This window comes from Pseudophryne corroboree, chromosome 4 (assembly GCF_028390025.1).
Source record: "Pseudophryne corroboree isolate aPseCor3 chromosome 4, aPseCor3.hap2, whole genome shotgun sequence".
In the NCBI taxonomy this organism is placed as follows: Eukaryota; Metazoa; Chordata; class Amphibia; order Anura; family Myobatrachidae; genus Pseudophryne; species Pseudophryne corroboree.
The window spans coordinates 158472384-158498111 of record NC_086447.1 but is presented as its reverse complement, the minus strand read 5'-3'; the positions used below and the strand labels follow the sequence as shown (position 1 = coordinate 158498111).

Here is a 25728-nt window from a genome sequence, read left to right as displayed (position 1 = left end):
GTGCGATCTCCTGTCACTTTAGATGGGAGATCGGGGGCGATAATATTTGAATACCCCTCAGAGAAGACCTGTATTTCACAGTGTATTTAAATAATATCCATCATTACCCATTTTTCAGAAAAAGATTTTAATTTTTAAAAGATTTTCACGGTCTTTGCCCCGGATAGAGAGATGCCCCAGTCACTTACACTGCATAGAAAATGCTCATTTTCAGGTGTATACTGAGGAATGAGGAAGGCTCAATAGGACAAAAGCTACAGTATGCTGTGAAATGAGTGGGGGATGAGCATATATAAATATGGGTTTTATTTTATGCTTGGTCTTATGGGGTTTGAACTTTTTCTACAGAGGATAATGACATTTGTTTATTTATCCCCTAAGCGTATCTCACAACACTGAAATTCTCAGCGATGGGGGCATAGAACATTGGCCACACTCCATGCCAACACCCCTGCAACCCCGCAAATCTCTACCGCCACATCACCGGAGTGTATCGCTTTCTCGATGCCGTGTGCTGGGAGTTGCCTGTACCCGCAGTGTGCAGCAGAGCAGCATCCTCTCCACACAGACACAAATCAGAACGCAAGTCCTAACAGGGCACGGGTGGGATGGAGAGAAATGGCTTCAGCTGAGCGTTTATTCCATGTGCAACATGCTATCGTTCCGTTAATGTTACTGTCCATTGAGATTGTATTCCAGTTCATGTTCAAGTTACAGTGTTGCCTCGGAACTGTTACAGAGTAGAGTTCTGTGTAGATATCACCAGGAAGGGGATCTTCCTTCTTCATGCTGTATGCTCCATAAAGTCTCACCTCTGACCTACAAATGACCTTTCACCACAAACAGGACACATGTCACAAATTTGCTGTGTTCTAAATGAAGAGGAAAGAGAGAGCAATGTTTACTGCCACAGAAACATTCCTATGTATCATAACTGTATCGCATAAGTAATTTACAATAATTTAAATAAAAAAAGGTATTTTATATATGGGGGATTAATACATAAAATACATACTGCAGTGTCTCATTTACAGTTAGTAGCAAATCCAGGCAAAGGGTGCAGGTTTGCAACCTAGACATAATGCAGGGAAAACCACTATTATGAGGGAAATCACAGTACCTAGCTCAATGTATTCTGCTCTAATGCTGGAACATACAGGCCAATCCTGGGCATCAAGGACAGTGACGGACACATTTAAAAAGGTCAGACCTATCAGTACCCATGTTGAGTAGCACATCTAACCCGTATGTTCATTGGGGTTCAGTATGATTTAGAATACCGACAGCGGCATCCCTCAATCAGAATCCAGACAGTCCCCTCTAAAGTCCCCTAACCCTCCTCTGCCCCCTACCCTAACCCTCCCTGTGTGGGTGCCTAACCCTGCCAGCACTGACTAAGGTAGCGAATGTTTTGGTCACTGCTAAATCTAAAGGACATTACTCACTACTTATACTCCTTGATCTCTCTGCTGCTTTTGACACTGTTGACCACTCTCTTCTCATACAAACACTACAATCCCTAGGTATTCAGGACACAGACCTTTCTTGGTTCTCATCCTACCTATCTAATCGCTCCTTCAGTGTTCGTTTCTCTGATTCCACCTCTCCTTCGCTACCTCTCTCAGTTGGAGTACCGCAAGGCTCAGTCCTAGGTCCTCTGCTTTTCTCTATCTATACCACATCTCTTGGCAAACTAATCAACTCTTTCGGATTTCAGTACCATCTGTATGCGGATGATACTCAAATCTACCTATCCTCCCCTGATTTGTCACCATCTGTATTGGGCCGTGTCACTGAATGCCTTTCTGCCATTTCATCTTGGATGACCTCTCGCCACCTCAAACTTAATATTTCCAAAACAGAATTAATGATATTTCCACCGGCCAATAGTAGTTACCAACCTGATACCTCTATCACTGTTGATAACTCAGCAATCATCCCTACCCCACAAGCTCGCTGCCTAGGTGTCATTCTGGACTCTGAACTGTCCTTAGGGGGTCATTCCGACCCGTACGCATGCAGCGGTTCTTCGTTGCGGTATGAACGGGTCGGGACTGCGGCTGCGCAGCGACGATGCCAGCACAGAAAGTGAGCGCAGCGGCGATCGCATACAGACTGACAGGCGGGAGGCTTCCGGGGCGTCAACTGACCGTTTTCAAGGAGGCGTGGTGAGACGAACGCAGGCGGATTCAGGCGTTTGAAGGCCTTAGTTCCCCACATTCAATCTGTCTCAAGCAGTGCCGTAACTACGTGTGTGCCAGGTGTGTCTGGCACACAGTGCAGTCGCACTAAGGGCGCAACGGCCTCCATTCCCTAAAGTCAGCGGCTTGTAATGAGTCAAATTGACTCATTACAAGCCGCCTGTGCCGAAGGAGGAGAGAGAGGAGGGAGCCGCTGCAGCGCTATGTAATTGGTGGCGGTGCCGCTGCAGCAGTCCCTCTCCTGCCGCATTTGGCTGTCCGGCGGTGCTGTGAATGCAGGGATGCAATTCCCTCATCCCAGCATTCACAGCGGTGGCCAGCCAATGCGGAAGGAGAGGGACAGCTGCATGCGCCGCCGCCAGCAATTACACTGCTCTGCTGCGGCTCCCTCCTCCTTCTCCCCTGCCCCAGAGCTGCCAGCACCGAGGAGCCTGACTGCCTGAGCCAGCGGAGAGATGGTAAGTATCTATTTTGTCTGTCTACCTAAAAAAAAGGGGACGCTGTCTGCTGTAATGTGTAAAAAGGGGGACGCTGTCTGCCGTAATGTGCAAAAAGGGGGACTCTGTCTGCCGTAATGTGTAAAAAGGGGAAGCTGTCTGCCGTAATGTGTATAAAAGGGGACGCTGTCTGCCGTAATGTGTAAAAAGGGGGACGCTGTCTGCCGTAATGTGTAAAAAGGGGGACGCTGTCTGCCGTAATGTGTAAAAAGGAGGACTGTTTGCCGTAATGTGTAAAAAGGACTGTCTGCCGTAATGTGTAAAAAGGGGGACGCAGTCTGCCGTAATGTGTAAAAAGGGGACGCTGTCTGCCGTAATGTGTAAAAAGGGGGACGCTGTCTGCCGTAATGTGTAAAAAGGGGGACTATATGCCGTAATGTGTAAAAAGGGGGACTATATGCCGTAATGTGTAAAAAGGAGGACTGTCTGCCGTAATGTGTAAAAAGGGGGCGCTGTCTGCCGTAATGTGTAAAAAGGGGGACGCTGTCTGCCGTAATGTGTAAAAAGGGGGACTATATGCCGTAATGTGTAAAAAGGGGGACTATATGCCGTAATGTGTAAAAAGGAGGACTGTCTGCCGTAATGTGTAAAAAGGGGGCGCTGTCTGCCGTAATGTGTAAAAAGGGTACTCTGTCCGCCGTAATGTGTAAGAGGGGCTGTACCTGGTGTAGTGGCGCTACTGTGCGGCATAATTTGAATAATGCAGACTACTGTAATTTTTATAATATGAATTGGTATTATTTTGTGGCCACACCCCTTCCCCATGAAGCCACGACCATATATTTTTGGTGTGCACTGCCCCTGTTTTACATAGAAGAGGGGGGGAGGCGATGCCCTATCTTGCACTCAGCGCTAAAATGTCTAGTTACGGCACTGGTCTCAAGATCATGTTACATACATCTAAGAAACATATCCAAAATACAGCCATATCTTACACAAGACGCATCAAAAACTCTAATCCATGCTCTCATTATCTCCCGCATTGATTATTGTAGCAGTCTCCTGACTGGTCTTCCCAAACATAGGCTCGCACCACTACAATCCATTTTGAATGCAGCTGCGAGGCTAATGTTCCTCGCTAGACGTTTATCATCTGCAGATCCGCTCTGTCAGTCCCTCCATTGGTTACCAGTATTCTACCGTATTAAATATAAAATACTTTTACGTACATACAAGGCTATTAACCCAACTGCACCAACATACATCTCTTCACTCATCTCAAAATATCTCCCTACCCGACCTCTCCGCTCTGCACAAGATCTACGTCTCTCATCCACACGCATTACTTGTTCACACTCAAAATTACAGGACTGAGCCAAATAACGGTACAAAAGTGTGCATATTTTCATCTCCAGTCTACAAATCAGCAACCTAACCTGAGCACAGTAGCTACAGAAAAGAAAGACAGGGAAGATAATAACATTTCTGCAGCGGGGTACACTGTGTTCCACAGGGAATACATCGGGGTGTAGAGTTGGATCTTGATCCAGAGGCACCAACAGGCTAAAGCTTTGACTGTTCCCAGGATGCATTGCATGGCCTCCTCTATAACACCGCCTCCGGACACTGGAGCTCAGTTTGTAAGTTGGTTCCTGCAGAGCAGGTTAGTTAACAGGGGGGGCTGCGCTAGGCAGCCCAAAAAAGAGCTTTTGTTAAAAGTGCTGCAGCCCTTGAAGAATCTTCTATGTCCTAGTGACATGCTGTGCTGCGACTCCAACACCTCCACAGCAGCGCCGCTGGCCAAGTTCCCGGGTACTTGCGGCAGAGGCGCTCCAGTTTCCAAGCACACACCGCTGGCGCTCTCTAGGATCGCGTGACTGTTTCTTTGGGAGGAGGTAAGAGGGTCCTCCAGGTGGGACCCGCCGAAATCGCGTCACGGTCTTAGGAGACAGACCGCAATGCTGGCGTGGACACTGTGTTAGAGCAAGGAACCCACTATATCCAGCAGGGCAGGAAGCACAGGTCGGATTTCACAAAAATCCATTTAATAAGGCTCCACAGTACCCGTTGGTGAGGACCAGAATAGGGGATAAGATGCTTGACCTGTAGCCTATCCCCCAGCTCCGGGCGCCATGTACTGCTGGTGTTCCCGCCCTGGAACTGCTCCTCGCTCTTCCTCACTCCCTGACAGAGATTTGGGCGCCATCTTTTCACAAGTAGCTGCGGCTGGTCTCCGGGACTGCAGGGCAGTGTCTCCTCTGTAAATCCGCCTGCTTACTCAGCGCTGTGCATTTACAGTCACTTAAGTATTCTACATGTCATTTTAGACAGTGTTTAGTTAAGAACCAGTGTACTTCTGCCTGAATATTTAGTACAAGTATTCTGACCTATACATCCAGTATCTGACTGTGCATTACTATATCTATGTATGTGTATGTTTACTAGTCCAGTGCAGTTTTATTGTTTGTCTGTAATAATTTCTGCATTGTAACTGTGACTGAGTGTGCCTGCATCTGCTGTGTGGATTTCACTCCTCGTGTATCCCACCTATTGCTATCACCGTATTCTGCACCCTTGGGTGCTAGGTGCGTCAGGGTCTCATATATACTGCTACACAGTATATACTTTTTAATGTGTTGTACTGTGTATTTCAGTCACCTCATACCGCTTTAATTCTCTGTGTCCTGTATTCACTGTCGCATAATTCAGGGGGTTATTTGCAGGTATTGTATTTGTCTGGCTATATTGTACTGTTACGCTCTATGGCTACATTCACTATAATGTCTGCCACACAGGGCGGGAAATCCGCGGACGCTTCGGCATCATGCAGTGCTTACACCAAGGATTTACCTGAGGGGGAAGTTTTAATTGATGGTCTGTGTACTGGGTGCCATACGTCTCCCAGTCAGCCCGCTGCTCCTGTAGCCAGTCAGGAGCCACCTTGGGCTGCGTTTTCGACTCTGCTTAATACTCTTGTCACACGCCTTACGCCCCCTATGGGACCTCCTGTGCCATTGCAGCCACATATTGTCCCTGTTGTAAATCCGCCCTGGGCGGATACGCTATCTACCCAGATTCAACATTTGAATCAATCTCTGGTTAGTCAAAAACCTCCCCCCCCCCCCTCCCCCATCCCTCTGGGACCAAGGGGTCATCAAAGCGGGTCGCTTCCTCCTCACAATCCACTAATATCTCGGATGTTACTTCTGATGAGGATGGAGAATATACTGACCCGTCAGATACTGATAGAGTAGCTTCTGACGAGGAACCTACAGCTCAGGTTGATGTCCCTGACCTAGTGGAGGCTATTAAGCTGATCCTAAAATCGATGATGATGTAGATCCAACTACTGCATCTAAGAAACCAGATAAGTTTAAACATCAGAAGGTTACTAAAGTAGTATTACCGCATTCTGACCACTTAGTAGATATACGTCAGGACCCCTGGTCCACTCCAGGAAAGAAATTCTCCCTGTCTAAAAAGATGCTAGCTCGTTAACCTCTCCCTGCTGAGTTGTGTAACAAGTGGGAAAATTCACCTCTGTTGGATTCCCATGTCACCCGGCTTGTGGTGTCATCTACTCTGCCTGTCACCACTGTCACTTCATTGAAGGAACTGACAGATAAGCGTGTGGAGAGATGCCTGAAGTCTATTTACTCCCTTACAGGTGCTGTACATAGACCCACTATAGCAGCCTCCTGGGCCGCTAAAGGTATCGAAGCATGGGTTCAGGCTATAGAGGAAGAGCTACCTCAGGATATCTCTGATACTGCCAGACTGTATCGGTCTCCTATTGCCACAGCCTCCTATTATATTCAGGAGGTGTCCTCCGAGGCAGGTGTAATGGCGGCTAAGGCATCGACTACATCCATCTTGGCTCGCCGTATTCTGTGGTTGAGGTCATGGAAGGTGGATTTGGACCATAAAATTGTGACCGACTTAGCAGCTGCTAAGACTGCCTTTCTCCCAAGTACTAATCCTTCTTTACCGAAGGCAAAGAGTACCACTTTTTGTTCCTTTCAGCCTCCAGGGAAGCAAAGAGTCAGGCGTACCCGAGACAGGCTCGTGCTTCCAAAACCACTAAGCCCAAACCTAAACAATCCTGAGCTGCCCGTCAGCCTGCTTCCAAACAAGACAAGCCTGCTGCATGATGGGGCGGGCATCCTCCTGGGGGATCCCAGGGTGGGAGGCCGACTTCTGCAATTCACCCAGGTCTGCTTAAGGACCACTTCAGACGCCTGGGTGTGAGAAATTGTCTCTCACCGGTACACTGTCTCTTTCATGAGACGTCCCCCTCGCCAGTACTGCACGACTGTTATTCCTTCGGATCCATTGAAAGCGCAAGCTCTACACCTGGTTGTGCGATCCCTCCTGGACACAGGAGTGGTGGTGCCGGTGCATCTGTCCCAGAGAGGCAGGGGTACTATTCGACCTCTGTTTCTAGTCCCGAAACCCAATGGGTCCTTCCGGCCCATACTCCACCTCAAATCATTGAACAAATTTGTGAGAGTATCCAAATTTCCGTATGGAAACTCTACGCTCTATTGTACAGGCCATCGAACCCGAAGACTATATGGTATTCCTGGACATACAGGATGCTTACCTGCATATATCTATTGCCATATCGCATAAGCAATATCTGCAGTTTGTTATTGACAATCTACATTATCAATTCCAGGCTCTGCCATTTGGACTGGCCACGGCCCCTTGGATCTTCACCGAGGTTATGGCCGTGATGACGGCCCTTCTCTACCATCAGGGAATCAGGATCCTGCTGTATCTGGACGAATTGATGATCCTGGCGAACTCCCAAGATGTTCTCCTCAGTCATCTGGAACTGACGGTCCAATTCCTACAAGCCCACGGGTGGCTCATCAACTGGAAGAAGTCCTCGCTGGTTCCTGCTCAGAGCATGGTGCACCTGGGGTCACTCCTGGACACACACAACCAGAGATTGTTTCTGTCTCCAGAGAAAGTCCTGAAACTTCAGCACAGGATTGGATACTTCCTTTCTCGCCCAAGAGTGTCCATACACTCATCGATGCAAGTACTAGGCCTCATGGTGTCTGCTTTCGACATGGTAGAGTACGCTCAATTGCATTCTCGTCCTCGGCAGAGGTTAATCCTTTCCAAGTGGGACGGCCTGTCTCATTGGATCAGGTCTCAAATGATCTCCTTGACTCCGGAGCTTCGTCTGTCACTGAGCTGGTGGCTACAGGACCAGCAGTTGAGCAGGGGCCGTCCCTTCTGGATCCCCAATTGGGTCCTACTGACTACGGACGCCAGACTGCGGGTTTGCGGCGTGGTGCTGGAGCAACACTCTCTCTCCAGGGGTTCTGGAATTGCGAGCAGTGTTCAATGCCTTGACTCTTACCCTGCCCCTGATACCTTACAGGCTTGTTCAAGTACAATCAGACAACGCCACCACGTTGGCATTCATAAATCATCAAGGCGGCACTCGAAGCCGCATGGCAATGATGGAAGTGTCAAAAATCTTTGTTGGGCGGAACGCCATCTGCCAGCAATATCGGCAGTGTTCCCAGTTGAGGACTCCGGGAATGAAGTGGATTTCCTCAGTTGTCAGGACGTACACGCTGGAGAGTGGAGTCTTCTTCAGGAAGTCTTTCAACTCCTAGTGGACATGTGGGGTCTTCCAGATGTATACCTGATGGCGTCTCGACACAATCACAAAGTTCTGGTCTTCTGATCAAGAACAAGGGATCCTCAAGCAGCGTTTGTGGACGCCCTTGCAATTCCATGGAACTTTCGGCTGCCATACGTGTTCCCTCCAGTGTCACTCCTTCCCAGGGTACTACGGAAGATCAAGCAAGAAGGAGGAATACTACTTCTAGTCGCTCCAGCGTGGCCCAAACGGCATTGGTTCTCAGACCTGTAGGGTCTATCTATCGAGCGTCCTCTTCTACTTCCTCAATGCCCAGACCTCCTCGTTCAGGGCCCTTGTGTCTACCTGGACCTGGCCAGATTGGCTTTGCTGGCTTGGCTCTTGAAGCTTCACTCCTGAGGGCCAAAGGATTCTCCGAGGCGGTTATCCAAACTATGCTGAAGGCCCGCAAACCGGCTTCGGCACGGATTTATTATAGGGTCTGGAATTCTCACTTCACCTGGTGTGCTGCTAAGAATTACGATGCATACAAATTCAGAACTGCCAGACTTTTGGCTTTTCTGCAACAGGGCCTAGACTTAGGCCTTCGTCTGGCCTCCCTCAAGGTTCAGCTTTGTCGGTGTGGTTTCAGAGGAAAATTACGTCTATTCCTGACGTTCATACTTTCACTCAGGGTGTTTTACGGATTCAGCCTCCCTATGTCTTTCCTGTGGCTCCATGGGATCTGTCTGTTGTCTTGAATGCCCTACAAGAGTCTCCACTTGAACTTCTTGAGTCTGTGGACCTTAAATGCCTTACGCTTAAGGTCGTGTTTCGGCTGGCTATTGCCTCTGCTAGGAGGGTGTCGTCCACCCTTTCTGATTTTTCACCGTGGCCGGGCAGTTCTTAGAACTCGCCCCGGTTATCTACCTAAGGTGGTGTCATCTTTCCATCTTATCAAAGAGATTGTGGTTCCGGCTTTTATCTCTTCTGGTTTGTCCTCCAAAGAGCGGTCTTTGGATGTGGTACGGGCTCTCCGTATTTATGTGGAGAGGACTGCCTCTCTCAGGAGTTCAGATACCCTTTTCGTACTTTTTGGGTTTCACAAACGTGGCTGGCCTGCGAATAAGCAAACCTTGGCCAGATGGATTAGAATGGTGATTGCACAAGCATATGCACAGGCTGGTCTTCCAGCTCCTGCTGCTATTAAAGCCCACTCTACTCGGTCTGTTGGACCTTCTTGGGCGGCTGAACGATTGTGCAAGGCGGCCATATGGTTCTCAGTGAACACGTTCATTAGGTTCTATGCCTTTGATACTTCCGCCTCCCAGGATGCTTCCTTTGGACGCCGGGTTCATGTGCCAGCTACGGTGCATCACCTCCCATGAGGAACTGCTTTAGGACATCCCCGATGTATTCTCTGTGGAACACCGTGTACCTCGCTGCAGGAAAGGAGATTTATGGTAGACTTACCATAGTTAAATCTCTTTCTGCGCGGTACTCTGGGTTCCACAGGGTGCCCACCCTGACGCACTTAGCTTCTTTGTGTTTATATGGCTTTAGCCGCTGGTCCCTTCTTCTGTCGTGAGAATGTGGTTCTATGTGACTTACATCTGCCTTCTCTTTACCTGCTACTGCATTGAACTGGTTAACGAATTTGAGCTCCAGTGTCCGGCAGCGGGGTTATAGAGGAGGCCATGCAATGCATCCTGGGAACAGTCAAAGCTTTAGCCTGTTGGTGCCTCTGGATCAAGATCCAACTCGACACCCCGATGTATTCCCTGTGGAATCCAGTGCACCTCGCAGAAAGAGATTTAACTATGGTAAGTCTACCATAAATCTCCTTTTCAGTGTCCATATATTACTTTTGCAAATGTCTATGTACAGTATGTGATAAAGGGTGTTTTGGATTGTAATACCTGGCAACCAAAGAGGAAAAAGCTGCCTGTCCCTGGTCTAGATCATGCATCAGGCTTATTTTGGGGCCATACACGTTTGCATGTAGTGCCAGTTGCTGGAACTTTAAAATCTGTGTATCTGGTTTCTAGAAGCCTGTGTTGTACATGATATTTTAGTGTCTTGTTTTGTCTAGGAAGTCACTAGTTTATGATTATATGTGCTAGAAAAACCAATCCTTCTCATTATACAAATTTAGACTGTCGACGTCAATCTATTGGGCTGGTTGTGGAGCTGCAAAGTTTTGCCAGATTCCCTTTATAGTTTCAGAAACTGTAGTACACTATTTTTTATTTATTATTTTATGGGACCTGATGCAGTTATGTTTTTTTATATTATTATGTATTTTTCTCTATCATCCCTAAGGTGAGATTCGGGCTATGTCCGATTCTCACTATACAGCAGAGTCTAGGTCGGCATCACAAGCACATTGAGTGTGCTTGAGATACTGACTATGGCCCTCATTACGAGTTGATCGCTCGCTAGCTGCTTTTAGCAGCAGTGCAAATGCTAAGCCGCCGCCCTCTGGGAGTGTATCTTAGCTTAGCAGAAGTGCGAACGAAAGGATCGCAGCATTGCTACAAAAAAAGATTGTGCAGTTTCAGAGTAGCTCGAGACTTACTCCTAGCTAGCGATCACTTCAGTCTGTTTAGTTCCTGTTTTGACGTCACAAACACGCCCCGTGTTCGGCCAGCCACTCCCCCGTTTCTCCAGCCACTCCTGCGTTTTTATCTGGCATGCCTGCGTTTTTACACACACTCCCTGAAAACGGTCCGTTACCACCCAGAAACACCCACTTCCTGTCAATCACTGAACGATCAGCAGTGCGACTGAAAAGCGTCGCTAGAGCTTGTGTAAAACTACATTGGCTTTTGTGAAAGTACAACGCGCGTGCACAGTGTGCCGCATACGCATGCGCAGAACTGCCAATTTTTAGCCTGATCGCTGCACTGCGAACAACGGCAGCTAGCGATCAACTCGGAATGACCCCCTATGTGCGATTTTGGCTAAGTGTCAATTTTGACTATCTCTTCTATAGAGATAGTCAAAATTGACTTGCCTGCACAGTCTATCTAGTCTTGAGATGCCAACATACTGTTATTGCAGGATGTTGGGTGACTCACGCCATACATACTTGAGCAGGTAACCTTCAAGACGGCCTCAATGGGGATAAGTCCCTGGCTGGAATAGTGACGCTGATACAGCATATCCAGGAGTCTGCCCGTTTCCTCTGTGAGACAGTCAAAGGGATTAGCATTATAAATGCTCGTACCTCTGCCATGGCAGTTTTTGTATGCAGGGCGTTGTGGCTACGTCAGTGGGTGGCGAACGCAGAGTCTAAACTGAGTGTGGAGGCCTTACCCTTCACCGGAGATTGGCTGTTTGGAGGTGAGTTACACTTGGATTTCGAAGGCTACCGCTGGAAAGTCCACGTACCTCCCGTCTGCAGCTTCACCGGATAGATGTTCTTAAACCGGGCCTTCACTGCAGTCCTTTCGGACTGCGCGGTTTAAAGGAAAGGCCAGAGGTGCCTCAAATGTGGCACGAGGCTCCAGAGGTAAGTCACGTAAGCCTGCCACCACATGGTCTGAGGACCAGGGCGTCAGCTCTGTCTCCTCAAAACCCTCGGCATGACGGTGTCCCTCCACCCATGGGGCATCTCAGGGTGGGAGCTCGTCTGAGATTCTTCAGCCCCATTTGGAGCAGCTCCTGCCAGGATGTTTGGGTAAAAGACCTGATCTCCCAGGGCTACAAACTGGAGTTTGAAAGTTATCTGCCTCGCCGGTTTTTCAAATTGGGATTACCGGCTTCGGAAGGCATGTGCCTCACACTACAGGAGGCCATTCAAAAATTGGCTCAGACACAAGTCATTCTTCCAGTGCCACTTCAACAACGGGCCGAAGGATATTATTCCAGCCTTTTTGTGGTACCAAAAATGGACAGTTCAGTGAGGCCCAATTTGAACCTAAAATCGTTAAATCCACCCGCAGGTATTTCGACTAATAACAGATCTGTGGGGCTGTCCACAGATCGGTCTGATGGCCTCTCGACTGAACAGCAAGCTTCAGTGCTATTGTTCCAGGACGAGGGACCCTCTGGCAACGGATGCACTGACAACACTGTGGGTTTACTGGCTGGTGAACTTGACTCCGTTACTCCCCAGGGTTCTAAAAAGAATCAGAAGAGAGGGAGTTCAGGCAATTCTTATTGCCCCCGATTGGCCTCGAACAGTTTGGTATGCGGATCTTCTGGCCATGGCAATAGAAGATCCCTGGCCTCTACCACTAATGGAGGATCTTCTTCAGCAAGGGCCGTTCGTCTACCCGGAATTACTGCGGCTTCGTTTAACAGCATGGAGGTTGAGCGGAACCTTCTAGCTGAGATGGGAATTCTGGGTAAGGTTATTACCACCATGATTCAAGCCAGAAAAGCTGTCACATCGAAGCATTACCACCATATGAGGGCCGAAAGTATCCGACCGCAGATTTCAACCTGGGGTGCTTTTTGTGTTTTTTTGCAGGCTGGTGTCTGATCTGGGCCTACGATTGGGCTCCATAAAAGTTCAGATCTCTGCCTTGTCCATTTTCTTTCAGAAGAAATTGTCTGCTTTACCTGAAGTCCAGACGTTCCTACAGGGTGTCCTTCGCATTCAGCCTCCTTTTTTGTGCTGCCCACTGCACCTTGGGATTTAAACGTGGTTTTGACCTTTCTGCAATCCTCTTGGTTTGAACCTCTGACCGGTTGAGGACAAGTACCTTACATGGAATACAGACATGCTCTTGGCTTTGGCTTCTGCTAGGCGTGTTTCGGAACTTGGAGCTTTGTCCTGCAGAAGTCCCTACCTGGCCTTTCACAAGGACAGAGCGGAGCTCAGGATTCGACTGCAGTTCCTGCCTAAGGTGGTTTCTGCATTCCACCTGAATCAGCCTATTGTGGTTCCGGCGGCTTCGTCCACTTCCTCAATTCATGAGTCCTTGGATGTAGTGCAAGCCCTGAAGGTTTATGTCAAGAGCACAGTTGCTGTCCGGAAGTCGGATTCTCTCTTTCTGCTGTATGATGCTCACAAGAAGGGTTGTCCTGCTTTGAAGCAGTCGATTGCCCATTGGATTAGGCTTAATATTCAACAGGCCTACGCTTTGGTGGCCTTGCCTGCTCCTCGGTCTATCAAGGCCCACTCTACCAGGTCAGTGGGTTCTTCCTGGACGTTTATAAAGTTCTACAGGTTTGATACCCTGGTTACAGAGGATGCCTAATTTGGACATACGGTGCTGCAGATGTCTCGGTATGTTCCCACCCGTTCTGTGAGCTTTGGGACGTCCCCATCGTACGAGGTGTCCCAAGTATCCCTTATGGATGATAGAGAAAATAGAATTTAGTCAATAAGGGATACTGGGCGCTCGCCTTTGTGCTTTGCCTTTTCCTGTAAGTTGTTATTCTTATGTGAAGATGTTTACATCAGCTGTTGCTGTTCTGGTTTCACTAGCTGTTGCTAGTATGTTTGTTCTGCTGTGTGCTGGTTAGTTAATCTCACCACCTCTTGTCTTGTCATGTTTCCTCCTCTCAAGTATGTCCATCTCCTTCGGGCACAGTTTTCCTAGACTGGCCTGTGGCAGTGGCAAACGCAGGATTTGCATGGGGGGGTTTCCAGAACTGGGCGTAGCCAATCACGGGGGTGGGGACTGAGGTGACCCAGCATATGCTGGGTCCGTAAAACTAGTGTACATATATATACACACACACACACACACACACACACACACACACACACACACACACACACACACATATATATATATATATATATATATATATATATATATACATACACACAGCATATTAAACATGCATATATATATATATGTGTGTGTACACACATACAATATATATATATATATACACGTGTATGTGTGTATATATATATATATATATATGTATCATGTGTGTGTGTGTTTATATGTATGTATGTATATACATGTGTATATATGTATGCACATGGATATATTATTATTATTATTATCCTTTATTTATATGGTGCCACAAGGGTTCCGCAGCGCCCAATTACAGAGTACATGAATAATCAAACAGGAAAACAGCAATTTACAGTTGATGACAGTATAGGACAAGTACAGGGTAAATACACAGTTACATCAGCAGATGACACTGAAATAAGTATCAGGTGGCCGAAGACTGCTGGAGTTGATGCAGTTGAAGATTGGATAAGCACATGAGGGAAATATATATATGTACTATAATTAAAATAAACTTTTATTGCTCTTACAAGTGCCACCAGGAAGACAGCAGGCTGCAGAGGACGCTAGACAGCCATTAATAATACTCATGCAGCTAAAAAAAAAAATTAAAAAAAAATTTTTTTTTGGGGGGGACGGGGGTTTCTGGGTGCTTGGAAACCCCCCCTGGGTGCGCCACTGTGTGGGGGAGGGCATAGAGGAGAGGAGCCAGCACACCCTGTTTGAAGAAAATTTAAAGTGCACCTGCTCCTTTGGACCCCATCTATACCCCATCGTACTAAGCGTCCCCAGTATCCCTTATGGACTACGAGACAAGGATTTACCGGTAGGTAATTAAAATCCTATTATTACACACACCCAGTATTTCCCCTAGAACATTTGGATAGCCGTGTTCTAGAATCATGATTATACTTAACCAATAAAATGCCCGGGGGAATATGAGGCAAATGCACTCACTTACTGTAGAAAGTTCACAAAGTAAAACTCAGCTTGGTGGGAAGTATAATCCAGCTGCACCACAATTGAAATCTGTGACTGTCCAAACTGCACAACCCGAGCAGAGGAAGACATTCTGTAAGTGTCAATGGAGAGTGCTGGATAGAGAAGACCACTTCTAAAAGAACAACTGATGCTTTACTGACTAATAAAATCCAAATAACGCTTCTGCTTAATGGTGTATGCAACAAGTCCTGGATACTTCCACGGATGTCCCACAAGTGTATCTGTGTTAGCCCATCCAAGTGTTCCTCAGATGCATCATCCGGAAGACTCCTCCCCCTTCAACAGGCAACCTGGGACATTTTTATGGTTCACATGGATACACTTCTGTAACGCGCGACAACAATAAATATCCAAGGCTTTGCTGCATATGTCACTTGTTCTATGAGAAGCCCTCTGTCTCCCTTATCCAGTGCACTACAGTTTTACCTATAGAATAAGCATTAAGCCAAGACATGAGTAAGTATGCAATTTGGCATTACCCTGCTGACCTGCTGTACCCTCCATGTATGGAGTACTGTTAGCTCACAATGGGCAGATGTATTAACCTGGAGAACGGATAAAAAAGTGATAAGTGCAAGGTGATAATGCACCAGCCAATCATTACAGATTTGAAAATGACAGTTAGGAGCTGACTGGCTGGGGCGTTATCACCTTGTACTTAACACTTCTTTATCCCTTCTGCAGGCTTAATACATCTTCCCAATTGTGCCCTATGGGGAACACACCATTTAATGTCTGTCTTTAGCCCTCTGTGTGACCCTTTCATGGGGCGGTCCAATATTTTATTACTTTACTATTGTTCGTAATTCTCACTCAGCTGACGAATTGCATTCAAAGAAATATTGGTACAACCTGCAAAATGGCTATGTACAATGTACTCAGCTACTCCATAATCCTTAGTCTTGGATTAACTCCATAGTCTTGCTTTCAATTGCAATATCTTTATGAAGTGACCATTACACACACTCAGGTAGATTTCGTTAGTTACAAATTAGGTACTGCAATCTGTCACTGCAAATTTAATATGCAAATCTTAATTCCTGATCCGTTTTTCCACCAAATCTTGATTTATTTTTTTTAACGCATTTCCTTGAGCAGATGAAAAGGTGGAGAAAGTCCCGGGACATAGTGCAGAACCTCTGGCACACCCCTTCCAATAAATAATCATTTACTTGGAGAGCTTTGAACCTTTTCAGTTTTCTGGTGATTTTCTCAAAAAAGTTCATAAACGGTTTAAATGATGGGCGACATATGTAGAGTTAATGTACTAATGGGAAATGGGTTTTTGGGACCGAAGTGGGGGTTTTTTTTCCCATCATTTTACAAACTTGTATAAATACACTGAAAAATCACATTTTACATTTTTTGGGGTACATTACAATATGCTTAGACTAGCTGACATACACTTGCTGTATACTTACCAACTTTTGTAAACTGGTTTCAGGGAGATACAGACGGTGTGTGTGGTGGGCCGTTAAGGAAACTAAGGGGTCTATTTACTAAGCATTGGATGGAGATAAAGTCATTGGAGATAAAGTATCAGCCAATCGGCTCCACACTGTCAATGTTCAACCACAGCCTGTGACATGGCAGTTAGGCGCTGATTGACTGGTACCTTATCTCCAGCGACTTTATCTCCATCCAAGGCTTAGTAAATAGACCCCTAAAATCCTAATGCAGTGATAGTATACAGTCAAAGTGCTCTATTCTGTTGCTGCATTAGCCCACTATGTTACTGCAGCTTATTTGTTACATGTTTTTCTATATACTTTACTCTCAACCTTTAGAATTATTCCATAGCGATGCCTACTTATATATTCCGAGTTCGACCGGCATCCCACATGGCCACTACACTCTGGTGTCCGTGTGTATGGAATGAGTGATCAGCAGCAGCGATGCTCTGATATGGTAATACAGCAGGAGGTGTCTGGTATAAATAGGCGCCTCCTGCATACATTAGTGATCCGTGCTGCATCGTTTCACCTGCGACACCATTGGCTGACTGCGTGACCTATGTGGTCACGCAAGCCATATGCCGCAGTTTCTACAAGGAGTCCAGGAGATCTCCATCTTCTGACAGAGATCCTGGCCTTGATACTACCCCAAAACGTTGGCAACACGCCTCCAATTTTGGAAATGGAGGCGATCGGCGCGCCACCAGATGGCTGCAGACTGTCCGTTTCTTGACATCTGCAGCCATGGAGCACCCAGTGATGCAGGACCCGTACTGCATAGGAACAGTATGGGTCTGGCGTATGTGCAAAGTACCGAACATTGGTTCTTTGCGCTATGTTCCTCAGATCCGTTGGGATCTGAATTGGGTCCATTGTCTGCATAAAGTGTCAGTTTACAATCAAAGGAGCCAGCCCAAACTCCACAGATAGATGGAATCATGCTAAGCTTAGCAGCAGGAGGCTGCAGTGCCAGCACAAATAGGAGAGGGGATAGGGGCTGCCCTGCCTTGTGCTATTGTGAATGGAGAAATGTGAGGAGGCAAACACATTTGCAAGGACTGAGCCTGATGGATTGAAATAAAAAGAGGACACTATGTACCCATGATATCCAAAGGCCTGAAGGATGACCCAAGTGACTTTTTTGTAAAAGTCACGTGACATGGCAGTTCACTGGCATCATGGCCATTTCTAATAGAATCTTGAATTGCTCGGGTGCATTGCTGTGATGTACAGTTTGCAAGTTTTATGCTGTGAGTTCACTGTTGCAAACTTGCATCTGATTGAATTGACCACTTTTAAATAAATTTTACATTTCTTGGGAGAGAGCATTGCTGCAATGTATCATGCAAATTCACTTTTTGCAAGCTCAGATCTGATTGAATTAACCCCACTGTGTTCTGTGGTTCCCCTAACATTACTTGGGTATTTCTAATCCGGGGGTGAAGCTAGGATTTCTGCAGTGATGTAGAGCTGTAGTGATTACCTGCTACACCAATTGGCATGCCCTGCTTTGTATGTGTGCCACCTCCTCTGCGTGGACACAACTTCAGCAAATCCTCTACTGCAGAGAACAGCATCATTCCAGGGGCTATTAAACTTGTATTGTTGTTGTGCAGAAAGCATGGAACATACACTGGCATTCCCAGATACGCAGCCTGAATGACTCAAGATTGTGACTAAAGACCGTAATTAGACAAATAATGGGATGGGCACTACTAATCACCACACAGATAGCAAAAAGGGATAATATAACTTCCCTTAATGATGTTAAATAATTAATGTACGAACACTTGAAGGAACAGTTGCATCCTATACACCACATACCTGTCCTGGGATATTCTACATGTGAGATGAGTATATACTCCGCAGGTATCCATAATAATTAAAAAGAAAAGGAAACCTATATAGTGCAGTACTCAAATGCGATTAACGGGATAAATAGTACTTTGCTTAATTAACTGCACGTTGGTAGCACCTGATTAAGTTTATTTTGTGCTGTGGGGAACACATCTATGGTGCACTAGTCAGAATATCGCTTTGTATAATGACATAGAATGCAGGGTCCAGCTAACTAGATTTCTCTTCTGACATTTGCGGTGCTGAGTACTGAGGTGCATAAAGCACGATCACCATACTACAGGCAGGTCAGGCTGGTGAGAGATCTTGTGTCATATATGTGCACATCCTCTGCAGTAGTGTTCCTTAACTTCTATGGCAGCCAGCACCCTCAAAATATATTGTGCACCCACTGATAAATGTTCTGTATGAGGGGAGACATAAATTTATTGTAAAATATAAAAATAAAATGTAGGGGAATTTAATTGTTGGACGTGAATGTAGCCTGGGAGCCAATCAGTCCCTGGCAGGCGCCTATTGCACCCGAATACGCAAGAGTAGCGTCGTTAAATATCGTCTCCCATGCTAAATTCCTGGGGCACCGCAGTTACAGCACACGCGGCACTACTTTATGTGCCTCTTCTGCTTGCACCTCAGGAGAGTGTGAGCAGAAATTAGCAATGAGTGCAGCCTCGAGGCCGGTCTCGCAGATCAGTAGAGTTCCTCCTGGACACTATAGATGGGAGCTAGATTCAAGCAAACCATTTAATCTCCTCCATAGGCTCCTGCTGGATAATCTGTAATATAAAAATAATGCTGACATGAGCTCTTTGTTCACATACAGCACTTGCAGAGTAGCCTGGTGAATGTATACACTTAGCACCACATCACTGTTCTTTGCAGCTTTATATGAAATTAAGCAGGAGATAAAGTATTACACAATGAAAACACATAAATTGTGAAAGGAGTTCTCCGCATGCTTAGCTAACACATCATATACATGTTTCTTCTTGTGATCTATAGCCCCATGTTCTGCGGCTCTCAGCTCCTCCACAGCACTTTCATCTATATGATGGACTAACCAGAGGAAATGTAGGAGACATAGCTTGACAGAATACAGATAGTGAGTGTAGTGCTCCGGGCCAGCCGTGGCAATCTGGCTGTGGAGCTGTTCTGGAACCACAAGTCCCAGCAGATCCTGTCAGCCTACAATAGGGACATATAGTTCCGCAAGCTCTAGAAAGGCACAGATTGTCCAACACTTCCCTAGATTGTCTCTTTTCACTGTTGTAATCCAGGACTGTATAAGTGTTAAGCCTTGTGCATAAATCATAGAGGACATGTCTTTGCATTTACATTATTTAGGTTTTTGGGTTTTTTTTATATGGAAGTCCTTTGCTCAGGTATTTCAGGTATATGATTATACATCCTGTAAAATTCTGTCGCTTTCATTGAACAATTTTAGTGTTCCAACATACATTACTACATACAAACAGTCTACACCAGGGCTATCAAACTATTGGACAATATGTGTAACTCCAAATGGTTTCTGTGGTCGTTCAAAGTAATAATAACACCTGACCACAACTGTTTTTGTTGTTATTATTATTATTATAATTATTAATAATAATAAATAACAGAAGGGTGACTTTTATGAGTTATATTTCTATGATGCCTTTGTCGCAGCAGGGCATATCATATACCAAATTAAAGTCCTGGTCTATAGATTTGCAGGGAAATATTGGTGTTGTAATTGGTTGCTTTGTTTCAGAGTTATGTGCCAAAATGTCTGCCAGTATTTACAATGCATCACCATTGTGCTCTGGAAAATGTGACAACTGGTGAACTCTCCCTGTGCACCTGCTGGGTGAACTGGAACATGTGACCTGCTGTGTGGCCTGGAAACTGATAGTTATTTGCAGCAACCCACTAAGCAGGGATTTTTCAAAATTCTCCTAAGTGGATGAAAAGGGGTAATATATTCTGCCCAGCAAACCTTTGGCCGGTTGAAACTGGGCACATCAGCTGGTGGTTGTTATTCATATATATTTTTATGCTTATGCAGTCCTTCCCATGGAGCAGTTGGGTATCCATGTTCTAGGATAATGATTGTGATAATCTTGTAGGGTAAATCCACTTTGAGTTCAGGCTGCCTTACTTTGCTCTGCCTGAAACTACCAGAAACACACTTAACAGCAGTCACCTGCCTGGAGCATCTTCCTGAAGATGATCATGCACAGTGTATTCTATGTGTATCCATATTCTGAGATTATTATATAAATGGAATTAGCAAATCTAATATTTAATTTTCCACTGCTTACAATCTTGCAGGTTCAAAACAAACAAGAGAAGAAGCCAGGGACACCGCCTCCTGCCCCTGTCAGTGCTCCCGTAATTCCTCGCCCAGCCTCCCCACCACCCGCCAATAAAGTCACAGTTGCTCCTTCCCTGTCCATAAACATTCCACGATTTTACTTCCCCAGAGGACTGCCTAACCCTGGTTCCAACAACGAGGACACAATATCTGTGATAGAAGCAGCGTTCTCTAGTATAGAGGATGAAAAGGCTGATATCTATGAGATGGGGAAGATTGCCAAGGTAAGTTATCCTGATTTGTCTCTCAGGGAAGTTATAGACCTGTATGAAAATGAAAATATCAAGATTTTGATGCTACTGTATTGTTGTAGTGCAGTTTAGAGTTTACCCAGGAAGAGCGTCCTCCCATCTGTAAATCTCTCTACTCCCTACTCTGCCCACTTTAGTCTTAGCGTTGCTGCTTGTATCATTTTCTTCTTGGCTATCTACCTGTGCTGTCCCTCTCTGACAGTCCCTTGAACTGCTACCTTAACCATTCTTCTCCACCCTGCATTTCTAGATATACTCACACTCCCCCCCCCCTCCCCCCCCCCATACTTTGCTCTTCCAGTGACCTTTTTCTTCCCTACACTCGCCTTTCTCCCATGCTGCCCCCAACCTCTAAAATACCCTCCCTCCCTCATCCAGGTAGAGTAGTATCAAGTCTTTCAGCCCTTAAACGTGTCCTCAAGACTCCTCTGATCCCTTGAATATCTATTCAAACCTACCACCCCTCCTCCTAACCTTCCAACCTCTGCTCTCCTCATTTGTGCTCCCCTCCCTCCATGTATCAGCCCACTCCCTAGAACCAGGAGTATGCAAACTGTGGCGCTCCAGCTGCTGGGAAACTACACATCCCAGCATGCCACCATTTTAGCATGCTGAGATGTGTAGCTCCACAGCAGCTGGAGTCCCATAGGTTGTCTACCCCTGCCATAGAGATTAAGGGTTTACAGGCATGGCCCACTCCCCCTTGCCGTCTCTCTGTAATTATATGGAATATTTTGAGCCCTGTATAAGCTATGTATTTCTGTGAAGTTATGTACTTGTCAGTGCATAGACTGTGTTTTGTATGTGGTAACCCTTATGTATGGCGTCACAGAATCTTTGGGGCAACTTCTAAATAGAATAAGATAATAACACAGTACACACTAGACCTACCAACTCCACTCTGTGTGATTGTTCTAGGTATGTGGTTGTCCGCTGTACTGGAAGGCTGCACTGTTCAATGGAGCTGGAGGAGAGAGGACCGGGTTTGTGTCTGTGCATTCATTTATTGCAACGTGGAGAAAGTAAGTACTGAGAACACACACACACAGAACCATTAGACACTCAGGGGCAGATTTATTAAGCCTGGTGAAGTGATAAAGGAGAAGGTGATAAAGCACCAGCCAATCAGCTCCTAACTGCCATATTTCAGGCTGGGTTTGAAAAAAATGACAGTTAGGAGCTGATTGTCTGGTCCTTTATCACCTGCCACGTTATCACTTCTCCAGGCTTAATAAATCTGCCCCTGTGGGCGGTATCCTATTAGAGGTGAAAACATCCGGTTTGGAAAACGTCAGTTTTTTTCACACTTTTTTCCAATGTTTCACCAATGTTTTTTTTACAGGCTCTCCTATTAGGATTGCCCGTAAATAAAACTGCTTTCCTCCCGAAAACACACAGGTTCTGTGAAACCTGTGTGTTTTCAGTAGAAACAGCCCCGTTTTCACATGAAAACAGGGCTGATTCTGGGGATTTGGTTTTACCTGCCTGAGGTGAAAACAAAAGTGAAACAAAATCCTCGTAAACCGTGGCGACTCGTCAGTGTCTCATGCCCGACGCAGCAGCAGGGGAAGCCAGAGCAGCGCCATGACCCACATCTCCCCTCTTCACCCGGTGGTGGTCACATGATAGGGGAGCGGGTAATTTAATATCCCCCTGTGTAAGAACACGCATGTTGTCTGTATTGTTAGAATTAGGTGATAATGTAAGAAGTGTCCTGTAATAGGATGGAATGGTCATTATTTATGTACCTAATGGAACATGTCACTGTCTTATTATGCATTCTTTGTATACTGTGTATGTCTGTTTGTTTCTGAAAAGCAGGGTCAGTTGCTGCACTATGTCTAGGCCAGTCGTGTTTCCGTTTCCTGATCTGCAGAGCTCTCCACATAGCAGCCCCCACTTATTAGAACCACTGCTGCAATGAAAGAGTCTCTCTATAACATAGGCCATGTATTTTATCAGACATTTAAGAGAGTAAAAATAAACCCTGCTTGCATAGAGAACGTATAATGGGTTCAGTATGATTTCCCGATGGACCGGAAGATGGCGGTCAGAATATCACGGGATGACGGCGGTCAGAATACCGTCAGCTCCCTCTAAACTGCCCTAACCCTTCTCTGCCCCTAACCCTACCTTGTAAGTGCCTAAACCTAACCGTCCCCTGTGGTGTCTAACCATTCCTTCCCCGCTGCCTAACCCTAACCTCCCCTGTTGTGTGCCTAACCCTTACTCTCCGGACTCTAACCCTAAACTCCAACCCCCCCTCTGCATGGCAGAACAGCAGTTCATCCTGCTGTCAGGACAATCGGGATGCCGGCTGTCTGTATTGTGACGCCGGTATCCCGTACAGCGTCTATCAAGACGCTGGGATTGTGTCCTCCTTCGGGATCCCGGCGTCTGTATATCAACCGTCGGGATGCCGACTGCTTCCCCGTATCATAACTATAGCAGAGCATGGCACTGTACATCAAGAGCACTTTAGTCTGTTTCTGCCACTGGTTAAACTCCTCGACAGCAGTAAAAGTGCCCTCTGCTGGCTGTAATAGCAGGCTAAGCAAAACACCAAACAAAGCTAAATCTAGTAAAAAAAAAAAATTCTCCCCCCTTTTATTTTTCTAATTATAAATATACGTAATACACAAGCTGCTTCTTCACCGTTCTGTCATATTACCCATTTAGGTAATTTTTACACAGATTTCCCTGGTACTGGTATTATTAATTACATTTTATTTATAAGGCGCCACAACTGTTTCGCAGCGCCGTACAAAGGACAGTACAGGGAGACAAAACTTAGCATTACAGTACATAAATAACAGAAATGGAGTGCAGGTAACAAAGAGCACCACAATTCTCAAGACATAGGGGGTCATTCCGAGTTGTTCGCTCGCTAGCTGGTTTTAGCAGCATTGCACACGCTAGGCCGCCACCCTCTGGGAGCGTATCTTAGCATAGCAGAATTGCGAACTAAAGATTAGCAGAATAGCGAATAAATAATTCTTTGCAGTTTCTGAGTAGCTGCAGACCTACTCACAGATTGCGATCAGCTCAGTCCATTTAGTTCCTGGTTTGATGTCACAAACACGCCCTGCGTTCGGCCAGCCACTCCCCCGTTTCTCCAGACACTCCTGCGTTTTTGCCTGACACGCCTGCGTTTTTTAGCCAACGCCGGGAAAACGCTGAGTTACCACCCAGAAACGCCCCTTTCCTGTCAATCATTTACCGAACAGACTGAAAAGCGCCAGACGCTACAGCAAAACAGCTAAGTTTTTAGTAAAATAACTCCGCATGCGCTCTGCGTACCTTGCGCATGCGCAGTTAGCGACTAATCGCAGTATAGCGAACAACTCGTAATGACCCCCTTAATACAGCTTAGATGTAAGTAGCGATGGAGTGAGAAATGGCCTGATACGAGCAATGTTGCGTAGCTGGAACCGACAGGATTGTGCCAGAGTTTGGATGTGGGGTGCAAAGGAGAGGGAGGAGTCAAGAGTGACGCCCAAGCAGCGGAGTTGGGGAACGGGGGAGATGATGGTGTTGTCAACAGTGATAGAGATATTGGTCGAGGGTGTTGCTCTGTATGGGGGGAAGATGATGAGTTCAGTTTTGTACATGTTGAGCTTCAGAGAGTGCTCAGCCACCCAGGAGGATATGGGGGAGAGGTACCTAAAATTCTGTTTTGTTATTGGGGACATTTAGTATTTAATATATTTAATATAGGGGAGAAACATGGAAGCACTTGATGTGAAAATCTATGATTCTAATAGACATAAGTATTACTGTGTTTCTGATGTTTAGTTTCGTGTAGCGTTGCATATGGTGTTAGTGTGATGGGTACAGGATTTTACTCCTTTTGCAGGTTGCTACAGAACTGCCACGACGATACTTCCAAATTCATTTACCTTTTAGCAAAACCAGGTTGCAGTTACTTAGAGCAAGAAGACTTCATCCCCCTGCTCCAGGTAAGGACCCTGCACCTAATCCTAGATCATGAGCCAATCACTTTCTAGATCACAGCAAACAGACACCAGAGACACATGCTATTGGTTCGGATCCCGGCAGCCGGTTCCAGAGAATCAATAAAGTAGATCACGTGTGTAATAATTAGGATGTATATTACTTTACATGTCCTAATCAGATAAAATAAAATAAAAACTAGGTATAATTTTTTTTTTTTTATTCATTTGTGTTCTTTCAGGACATAGTGGACACACACCCTGGATTAACCTTTCTGAAGGAGGCGCCAGAATTTCACTCCCGGTACATCACTACGGTGCGTACATTTATTATGTTATTTCTATATGGTAATTATGAAGTATGCAAAACAATTACTGTAAGTACATGCCAGGGTCATCGCAAGGGATGCATTTATTAATATAAAGCCCTTATCTTGTAGCTAGAAAACACGGGAGGTCTGGGAGCCCTCTGGTTATCTGTCATCAGCTGTAATGTGTGCCTTTCCTTCTTACACCTGCAGGTTATTCAGAGAATATTCTACACTGTGAACAGGTCATGGTCTGGCAGAATCACTCCCACCGAGCTACGCAGAAGTAATTTCCTGCAGGTAGAAGTCTATTATATTTCTAAATTATATTTATCATTATTTAACTTATAGTTTCATGTGTATTTGCAGAGTACGTTTTTCTGTAATTATTAACAAAAAAACAAAACACACATTTCCTGGGCATAAGAGATTTGTTTTATGTGTTCTAGTTATTACTAAATATTAGATTTTATCAAAAGTAGCTTTGTCACGTACCACCTACTGTACCTAACCTTTGTTGCAGACCAAGTACCAGTAGCGGATCTTGCCACGGGCAAGCAGGACTTTTGCCCGGGGCGCCGCCTTCCGGAGGGCGCAGGGCGCCT

The 25728-nt window shown here is 45.9% G+C and overlaps 1 protein-coding gene across 3 annotated transcripts in view; it reads left to right on the top strand.

Annotated features, from left to right (window-relative positions):
• Window positions 1–25728, top strand: part of PPP2R3A (protein phosphatase 2 regulatory subunit B''alpha) — a 411391-nt gene that overhangs the window by 341476 nt on the left and 44187 nt on the right. For all 3 annotated transcript variants that reach the window (XM_063915513.1, XM_063915514.1, XM_063915515.1), the window contains 5 exons: window positions 20569–20835; window positions 21781–21884; window positions 24719–24821; window positions 25058–25132; window positions 25337–25423. In XM_063915513.1, the coding sequence (XP_063771583.1) occupies window positions 20569–20835; window positions 21781–21884; window positions 24719–24821; window positions 25058–25132; window positions 25337–25423 (636 nt within the window). The remainder of the gene's footprint in view (window positions 1–20568; window positions 20836–21780; window positions 21885–24718; window positions 24822–25057; window positions 25133–25336; window positions 25424–25728) is intronic.